This window comes from Jaculus jaculus, chromosome 3, assembly GCF_020740685.1.
Source record: "Jaculus jaculus isolate mJacJac1 chromosome 3, mJacJac1.mat.Y.cur, whole genome shotgun sequence".
Lineage (NCBI taxonomy): Eukaryota > Metazoa > Chordata > Mammalia > Rodentia > Dipodidae > Jaculus > Jaculus jaculus.
In genome coordinates, this window is record NC_059104.1 from 2,922,709 (window position 1) to 2,932,224 (window position 9,516).

The window sequence follows — 9,516 nt, forward strand, 5'->3', positions numbered from 1 at the left end:
CTGAACACCGGCCTGGGGGAAGGCCGACAGTTACCACAGAGACGAGAGCAGGGTCCGAGAGCAGGGCGCAGGACCCAGGACCCGTTGCTCCCCTGACCCTTGCTCCCTGAGGGCAAGGGCTGAGCTCCTGAGGCCAGGGAGGGAGGGGCGTTCAGTGTGGCTGGTTTTACCGAGCTCTCTGCCTGGGAAAGCTGCTGGGCCTCCTCTTGCCACTGCAGGGCAGGGCACCCTTGCACATGGAAATGTCCTGAAATGTCCCTGGTTGTAGAGGATTTCTCGCAAAGCGACCCTCAGGCCAGGAAGGCAGCTCCTGGAGGCAGGTGGTTTGTGCTGCAGCTCCTCTTCCCTGCTGTCCCCCCAAGGGGCACGTTCAGAGTTTGCAGTGGCAGGTCACTAATTTGCTCCGAGAATCTCCAGCGCAGACCTGCCTAGGTGGCATCTCGCTTTGCTCTGTCCTGGCTGCATGGTGGCACTAATGGCCTAGAGCAGCAGCATGCTGAGAAGTCGATGCCCATGAACTCCTTTAAGCGCGCGAGGAAGTCTCCCTCTGGACTTCAGGAACGGTCAGCAGAGCTGTGGGTCAGAGGAGTTCTGTTTGCACTACCACACTGAACTCTGCTGCAAGGCCCCCAAAGGCCTGATTGGAAAATTAGGACCAGTTAATGTTGGGGTTTCAGAGATCTGTCATCTCCGATGTGTGAGGCAAGCTCTGGATTGGAGGAAGGCCTCTACAACCAAGCCTCCTAAATTCCTTTGTGCTTTTTCTTTGTTCTTTTAGGCAGAGTCTCACTCTAGCCCACTCTGACCTGAAACTCACTCTGTAGCCCCAGGCTGGCCTCAAACTCATGGCAGACTTCCTATGTCAGCCTCCAGAGTGCTGGGATTAAAGGCCTGCGCCACCACCCCTGGCTCTAAAGGCCTTTCTGAATAAGGCAGAGACCAGGGCCTCCAGTTGTGATAGGAGACTGGTAGCTTTTAGAGAAGCTAGAGGCCCTCTTCAGAGACGAGACGTGCCAAAGATAGGAGCATGGAGCCAGGACAGAAGCACGGGATGCAGAGCAGGTCCGGACTGAGAGCCCAGGTTACCACATCCCTTCCTGCTGCGCAGGAGACAGGCAGCGGCTCCTAGGCGCCAGCTGCAGGGTCCAGAAGTGAGGCCCACGCTGCTGCCACCGTGCAGATGGCTCTGCACCATGCACAGGGAAGGATTCAGCAGTGCCCAGCTTACCTGAGAGTAAGGCAGCCAGGGAGGGTCTGCGGACAGTCTCTCAGGAAACCCCTTGTATTCTGGCACAAAGTAGCTTGAAAGTAGCCATGAAACAGTCCATAGTCACTTGGGGAATTCTAGGGATGTCAACCGCAAGAGGAAGCCGCTGGGAGGGTGGCATGTGCAGCCAGAGGTCCAGCCCTCCCGCTGGACGCATGAGTGCAGGGAGCGGCCCGTGACGGAACGGGGGGTCACTGAACCCACTGGACACACAGAGAGCTGGGTTCTAGCGCGGGACACAGGACAGGGCCTGATGTAGCCTCTGGCAGGAGGGGGGGCTCCTCTCTAGGCCTTGGCTTTGTGTCCCGTAACTCTGCCTGCTGCTCCGAACACGTGTTCCCTTTCACGCGGGGCGTGGCGCTGCTCCGGCTTGGTGCTCCCACGTGGATGTGGAACGCTGTAGACAGGGCTGAGAAGCCAGCGTGACCATGCGCAAAGCAGAGCTGTGCGTGTGGGCATCATCATGGTGGAGGAGGTCACAGACCCTGGGCAGTGATGGGGACTAAGGAGAAATCACGTTCCTTTTCAGTTTGGGCAGGAGCTGGAAGGTGCACGCCATCACTGCTGGTCACACTGGCCAGGAACGCCCCACGTACCTGTGTGCACATGCAGCACACATGTACACATACACATGCACACTTGCAGATATGTGCACACACATGTGGACACATGAGATGTACTAACATTCTCATGAACTCATAACTTGCACAGAACTGTGCGTTCTACTTGTACACCTCCCGGTCTTGGGCCTGACACGAGTGCCCCAGTTCTTAGCTGGCAGGGTCACTGAGGGTCATCAGTACTCCTCGGACAGCTCTGCTCAGCACTGAGGAAGACCTCCTCCCGAACGCTCACCATGGCCCTAGGACCACGGAGACAGCCTCCTAGTGAATGCTGACGCTGGCCGGGAAAGACTGCCATGGGCACAGACCCTGGGGCAGACAAGGGTGAGGCAGAATCCCTTCCCTCTCCTTGGAGAGGACTGAGTCTCCAGGAGTGGCCTTGTGGTTTTCTCACCAATGAGCAGCCCACAGCAATGTGCCCCTTTGGGCAGGAGAGGTGAGGTGGCCCTGGCCCTGGGGGCAGACTTGGTGCAGAGCAGGCTCCACCCCTCCAGGGGTGCAGCCGAGTAGGCGCAGCTTGGAGCAGTGTCTTACACCTCCCGCAGTGGACTTCCTCTGCCTGTCCTGGCCCTTGTCCCACGGCTGTAGTTCTTGGATATGCCCTCTGAGTCTCAGTGACCGGCAGTTCCTGTGCTTTTGTGCCACATCTGCTGGCGGTGAGGAAAGTCAAGTGCATTATCGGGGTCAGGGATGTGACTGGTGGCCTCAGTCCTCCAGGGGAACCTGGAGCTTGCCAAGCAGGCCGGGAGTCTGCCGAGGCCTGCTCCCAGGGAATGCGGCAGGGGTGACGTGGAGCGTGCACCTTCTTTGTCTACCCTCAGTAAAGGGATGGCCAGGGCTCCCGCCGCCAGTGGGAGGCTTGCTGAACATGGTGCTGGGTGCGCAGCGCTTCTGGTGATCTCTGCGCCGCTTTCCATGGCATCTCCCCTACTGCAAACCTTCCATCGCCCCACAACCATCTTGTAGTGCTGGCAGCACCCTGGAGCCTCAGTGGCTTGGGGCGTGGTGCCATCAACTACCATGTGCAGGGCCTTTGGTCCTCCCCTCAGCCTGACCCTGGACTTGAACTGACCACAGCCTCGCCAGGCATTCTCTGGGCTGTCTCCTCTCAAGTGTGGCCAGGGGCCAGCATGCCTCCTTTGTTCCTCTCTACATGCGACAGTGTCCTTGGCCACCTGGTGGCAGCCAGTTCCTTCTTGTCTCAGGTCCATGACAGACAAAGCAGCTCAGAGCCTGCTGTGCAGGAGTGACCTGCGCAGTCCTCCCGCAGATGTGGACGTGGGCGAGGTCGTGGGCGGGGGGAAGGCGCGGCCAACTGGGAAGTGGAACCGGGCTCTCGCAGCGCCGTCGCTTCCTGCTGCCCTCTCTCCTGCCGCGGTTGTAGTCAGTCTCACAACCAAGCGACCCACTGCCACGCCCTCCTCCTAGGACTTCCTGCAGACCTTCTCCCCGGAAGTCTTCCGGCTTTTCTGCATGCGCACCAGCTACCGGTCAGGTGAGCTGTGAGATGCTACCCCTGCGTGCCTGGGGAGCGGAATGTGGGCTTGCGGTGAGCCACCCTGTCCCATGGTTGGTCTGGAGGACGTCAGTGGGCCGCACTTGGCCCTGGGCCCCCAGGGCGGGACAGTTCTCTACTCAAACCTATGCCCGCCACGGAAATGGGTCCTGCGTGCTTGGGCAGCCCTGCGGCTGCCCTTCTGCCAGGTGTGGCGGTCTCTGTGCTGCTGGGCACCTCCTCAGGGCCGCCCCTTTCTCCACAGCCATTGATTACAGTGACAGCACCCTGCTGGAAGCCAAGCACGTCCTGATGGGGCTGACTTCTTTTGTGCAGGATGCACGAGCCTATGTGAAGGGGCAGCTGGCCTGTGGCCCTGTCAAGGAAGAGGTGCTGTGGGAGAGGTAAGTGCTGGGGGAGCGCCCCTGCTGCCGCCAAGCAGGGCCACACAAGGTCGCTTTCCAGGAAGAGGCTTCTGGGAGCAGGGTGGGGCCCTGGGCAGGCGGTGGCATTGCTGGGTCTCCCCATGGGTTGTAAGCAGTGTGCGCGCATACCTGGTCAAGCGGCCTGCTGTTCCTAGTCACCGTGGAAGGACGATATGCAGGTGAGTGCACAAGGAACAGACATATCCCAGCAAGGTGGGGGACATGGAGGGTGAAGCCAGATCTTCACTGGGATTGCCAGACACATTGCAGGCCCCAGCCCATCACTCCCAGCAAGCTGTGCACCGAGAAAGGTTCCCTGGGCTGCACTGAGCAGGCCCAGGGTGGCGAGGGGCTGTGGGAGTGGAGGAGGGCGCTTCCACCGTCCACGAAGTGGCGGAGGGCATGGCAGGAAGGAGCCCCTCCCCTTCCTTGGCACCCTGCCCCACCTCTAGGTCTGCAGCTCTTAATGTGGCAAGAAGTCATTATTCGTTACATCAGATAAGTGACACCAGCAGCGCGGCGTCCTGATGGAAAGGGGGGGGGGGGCTGGGTGCTCCCTGGAGACTACACTGGGGCTGGCCATGTAGTCTAACCAGGACCCTGCCCAGGAGAACCCTGAAAGATCAAGCCCCCGGGACGCGGGTGGAGTCTGTGGAAAGGGCACAGGCTGTACCCAGGTTAGAAGTGATTCAGCAGCTGGGCCGGTTGATGGCAGGACAGGAAGCATCCTTGATGCTCAAAGCTGGCTAAAGGACCCACATGTCCTTAGGGCTGCATAGAAACCAGCCCTTCCACGTGCGAGGACTGGGACAATACAAACCATGAAGGGCCAGTGCCAGACGGGAGTCAGAGGGAGTGGAGGCCACTAGCGGCCGGGGAGGTAGAAGAGGGCGGAGTGTGGTAGAGGAGGAAGACAGGAAAGAGAGCATCCCTGACCAGGCTAGGGCTGTGGACTCTTTGGGAGAAGTCTGATAGGAAGGAAACCAGGCTATGACACAGGGTGACATGGGGGGACTTCCTGCTTGGTGTGTGCTCTGGCGAGGGACCTGGAGCAGCAGGGGAATGTGAGCCAGAAACGAAAGGAGCAGGGGGACAGAAGCCCAAGTGCCGAGGAAGTCACCTGAAGCTGTGCGTCCCGAGCCCTGTTGCCCAGAGTGGCTTTGGGTGAGCCCCTGTGGGGAGCAGAGCAGGCCCTACCACCAGTTTTGGATGTTGGGAGCAGGTGGCTAGAATGCAGAGGCCACAGGGAGCCCCTGAGGCAGGCAGTCTTCCTCTGCTCCCTATGAGGGCTGCCACTGTCCAGGACTAGGGACATTTCTGTGCTGTTTAGGAAGGGACTGTACAAAAGGGGACCCAGGCTTCCGGCCTGTACCTGCCTGCTCTTGGGGATGGTGTCCGTGTGCTGTGAGGTGTCCCATGCGCCCGCTCCGCAGTACGGGATAGCCTTATGTTGGTGTCACTTGTCATACTTGACCCTTCGCACCATTGTGACGGTGCCCCTGGAGATGCTGTGTGGACAGTCTCTCTCCACTCCTGCACTTTTTTTTTTTTTTTCCCTTTGGTAGGGTCTCACTCTAGCCCAGGCTGACCTAGAATTCACTATGTAGTCTCAGGGTGGTCTTGAACTCACAGCAATCCTCCTACCTCTGCTCCCCAGTGCTGAAATTAAAGGCGTGCACCACCACGCCCGGCTTCCACCCCTGCATTTTTAGGATTCCAAGGTGATAACTTGGAGATTGACTCGGAATCTGTAGGCAGGACCCAGGAAGTTGGTGACAGCTGAGTTGGGTTCCTTACTGTGGAGGGACCCATCACATAATGGACGCTAAGGCAGGTCCCCGTGTTCTCGGTGTTTGTGGGTGACTTCTGTCTTTCCGCAGGCTCACCAGCACTGAGGCGGCTGTACGGGCTGCCCTTGCCGACGACTTCAACACCGCCAGGGCAGTGGGTGCCATCCTGGACCTTGTGCACCTCGGGAACACACAACTCCGGGCAGTTAGTAAGGTACCTGTGGGACTTGGGGTCTTCTGGGCACTCCCGCTGTGGGTGAGGGGACAGGGGTTTACTGACTTCACCCCTAGAGGGCTTTGGCAGGAACACACCTCCTTCCCTCAGGGTGCAAATTCCATGACTAGTCTGCACCCCAGTGTCCAAAGACACTGCCCTTAGAACCAGCCTGTGGAGTGCTGGGCAGACCACGGAGGCGAGCAGCTTTGTTCCTCACTCCGGAGGGGCCCCACCCTGCACGCCTCGCTCTTGGGGTAGTGCTACCTGGGAAGCTGTGGTCTCACACCTGGAGCACAGGGGGGGGGGGGGGCTGTGCAAACCACTGGTGGCCTGTCTCTGCTGATAGTCCATGGTCAGTATAGCGTCAAGATGGATGGGTTCACATGGTCTCATGTGGTTTTTGACCTTTGAGTATTCCAGATTCCTAGATGTGGCCCTGTCAGTCATTACAGGTGGGCCTGCAGGGTCTGTACCCATACAAGGCGCCCCTGACCACCACAGGTGCTGAATGAAGTGTCTCTGATGCCCAGTGTCCTTCCCTTTTGGACCTTGTGCCATTCCTCCTGCAGGAAACTGGTGGCCCAAGGAGTCCTGCTGTATTTGGTGCCATCGTCTCCTATGTTGAGCAGTTTTTTGAGACCGTTGGGATCTCTTTGGCAAATCAACAGGTATATTCATCTCTCTCAAATGCTTAGTTCTGGAGTCACCTACAAACACGTTGACACGCCTCGCCTTTGAAAAAACGCTCATTTTTAGGGTAGTCCTAGTGCAAGGGCTACACTTACTAAAGCGCTGCGCTAACCCAGCTCGTCAGCGGACCCAAGTGAGGCTCGCTTGCGAGCAGAGCCATCGCTTCCCAAGTCTAGACAGGTTCACGTTCTGTCCATTTGACTCTCAGAGTAAAGGTATATATCCGGTGTGGACTTTTGTCTTTTTCGAGGTAGGGTCTCGCTATAGCCCAGGCTGACCTAGAATTCACTATGGAGTCTCAGGATGGCCTTGAGCTTACAGCGATCCTCTTTCCTCTGCCTCCCGAGTGCTGGGATTAAAGGTATGTTCTTTAGTGTGGGAAGTTTTTTGCTGAGCTGTGGCTGAACGAGGCACCCTCTATCTTCCCCACCTGTTCCTGGATGCCCTTCACATTGATCCGGGTCAGTGACATGCAGGAGGTCCCATCTAGGTCAGGCTGCTGTTGGCACACCCACAGAGCTTCAGTGCTTGGGTGTGGTGAGTTGGCTTGCCTTTGTTAGTTTAAGGCTTAAGCTGATAGACTCTCCTGAGGTGACAGGCTGTTTCTCATACTTGTCACACCTTACCGCTGCTCCCAAGGCCCGGATGGGGCCAAAGCAGGGACCCTTCCTGTAGTCCCTTGGTGGGTGTCAGCAGCCTGGCCTGAGCTTGTGAAGGAGTGGAGTCTTAACCACGGCCAGCACGGCCAGCCTGTCATCTCAGGGCCTTCTGGGCCATGACTGGGGATGCCAACCCCACCTGCAGCGTCTTGTCTCCGGCTCAGTGTGTTTCAGGGGATGGCAGCACAGCCACCCTGCGGAGCGTGGTGGACGAGCTGGTGCGCTTCCGGATGAAGGTCCGCCAATTTGCATTGGCTACTTCCCCGGAGGCCACTGGGGAGGCCCAGCGGCAGCAGCTCCGGGACAGGCAGCCCTTGCTGGAGGCATGCGATGCCCTTCGCCAGGATCTCGCCACTCATGGCATCAACATTAAGGTGAGGATTGCGGCAATAACTCAGGAGTGACAATCGGTGGCACCTGCCTCGGGGGAAGGAACGTGGGAGAGGCATGTGTCAGTTGGAGGAGCCACCAAGCCCAGTTGAACTGCCCTTGTCAGAGGGAGGTGATACTCACTCAGCACCCCATCTTTCTCCAGGACAGAGGCAGTACAACCTCCACGTGGGAAGTGCTGGACCCAGGGACAAAGCGGTAGCAGTGAGGGAGCCGCGGAGCCAGCCTGCTGTGTCTGCGATATGAACTTTATATATATTAACGATCCAGCCCTGTCCCGCTGGTGCCTGAGCATAAGTGTCTGAAGTTACTTTAGTACCAGCAATGACCAGCCTCAATGCTGACTTCTGTAAGCACCTGTCAGCCGTCCAGGACTGTTCTTAGGCACTGTAGGAACAGCTGGCCCCCGTGGTACGCTGCTTCACTGACCTCCAAACACCTGTACGCTGCTGTTCGGGCCCAGGGGAGCTCCTGGTCCAAAATGCCTTGCCTGGAGCTGGTGGACGTGTATGCCTTCACATTAAAGCAAACAAGGCCTGACTGCCCAGATGTTCATCCCATCTCCTGAGTGGAGCTCTACTTCCACTGAGCAAAATGTAGGCAAACGAATGGGACTAGTTTCTGTGACTGCCAACTTTTATTTCCTCGGAAACCATGGGTCCCTGTATCCTGAGGACTGCGGTTCCCTTAAGGTGTCCAGGCAACCGTGGAGGGCAGGGTTGTGAGCACAATCAAAGGACTGCTTTCGGGAGGCAGGCTCAGTGAACAGCTCATGTATTTGTCAGGGAAATGGGTCTGTAAGCAGTTGAGAGCAGGAATAGGGTCCTGGTGTGTTCAAAGGTTGCTATCCTATGCCTAGGGACGTTCATCCCACCACTAGGGAGTCAGGTGATCTCCATAGTGGCAGGAAGAGCATCGGAGGGGGATGGGCTGTGTGAAGGCTGCTCACTGATGAGTTTCCTAGGCAACTGGCCAAGTTCAGGTGTGCTGGGCTTGGAGCGGCCTCCTGTAGCCCAGGGGTCCTTAGCCTCGCCTGGCAGCTCAGGCCCCTTTCCTGAAGGCTCCAGCCTGTGGCTGGCCAACAAGAAACAAGGGGCTGTTCCAGGCTTACTCTTCAAAGGAGTTGCCTGGCACTGGGTGCACTGGTGAGAAATGGCAGCAGGCAGACTTGACCTTTTTGGCTGCTTGGTACCCAAGTCTTCACTTTGGACATCTGAAAGGTGGGTGCTGGTCACTCCAGAACACCACAAAACTTTGCTGGGTGTGAAGGTGGACACATTTAATCCCAGCAGTTGGGAGGCAGTGGTAGGAGAACTGTCTTGAATTCAAGGCCACCTTGAGACTGCAGAGTGAAATCCAGGTCGGCTTGGGCTAGAGTGAGACCCTACCTTGAAAACAAAACAAGCGGGCATGGTGGCGCATGCCCTTTAATCCCAGCACTCAGGAGGCAGAGGTAAGAGGATCGCCATGAGTTTGAGGCCACCTTGAGACTACAGAGGGAATTCCAGGTCAACCTGGGCTAAAGTGAGACCCTATCTCAAAAAAAAAAAAAAAAAAAAAAAAAAAGCCGGGCATGGTGGCGCACGCCTTTAATCCCAGCACTCGGGAGGCAGAGGTAGGAGGATCGCCGTGAGTTCAAGGCCACCCTGAGACTACAGAGTTAATTCCAGGTCAGCGTGGACCAGAGTGAGACCCTACCTCGAAAAACAAAAAAAAAAAAAAAAAAAAAAATCGGACCTGGGCTGGTGAGATAGCTTAGTGGTTAAGGCACTTGCCTGAAAAACCTAAGAACTCATGTTTGAATCTCCAAGTTCCATGTGGCCACATGCAAGGACACAAGTTTACAATGTTGTGCATGTGCACAAGGGGGTCCAGGTGTCTAGAATTAGTTTGTACCAGCTCAAGGCCTTGGTGTGCTCATCTTTCTTTCTCAAACAATTAAAAAAAAAAAATCAGACAT

General features: G+C 57.2%; 1 protein-coding gene across 2 annotated transcripts in view; it reads left to right on the forward strand.

Moving 5' to 3' along the window:
- Cars2 (cysteinyl-tRNA synthetase 2, mitochondrial) overlaps positions 1-8,116 on the forward strand; it is a 28,463-nt gene extending 20,347 nt beyond the window's left edge. Inside the window, exons 9-14 of one of the 2 annotated variants that reach the window (XM_045145173.1) lie at positions 3,319-3,385; positions 3,651-3,789; positions 5,691-5,814; positions 6,387-6,485; positions 7,331-7,540; positions 7,702-8,116. In XM_045145173.1, coding sequence (XP_045001108.1) covers positions 3,319-3,385; positions 3,651-3,789; positions 5,691-5,814; positions 6,387-6,485; positions 7,331-7,540; positions 7,702-7,758 — 696 coding nt within the window. In that variant the 3' untranslated portion in view covers positions 7,759-8,116. The remainder of the gene's footprint in view (positions 1-3,318; positions 3,386-3,650; positions 3,790-5,690; positions 5,815-6,386; positions 6,486-7,330; positions 7,541-7,701) is intronic. The other variant, XM_045145174.1, reaches the window with a different exon arrangement.
- Positions 8,117-9,516: the final 1,400 nt, after the last annotated feature.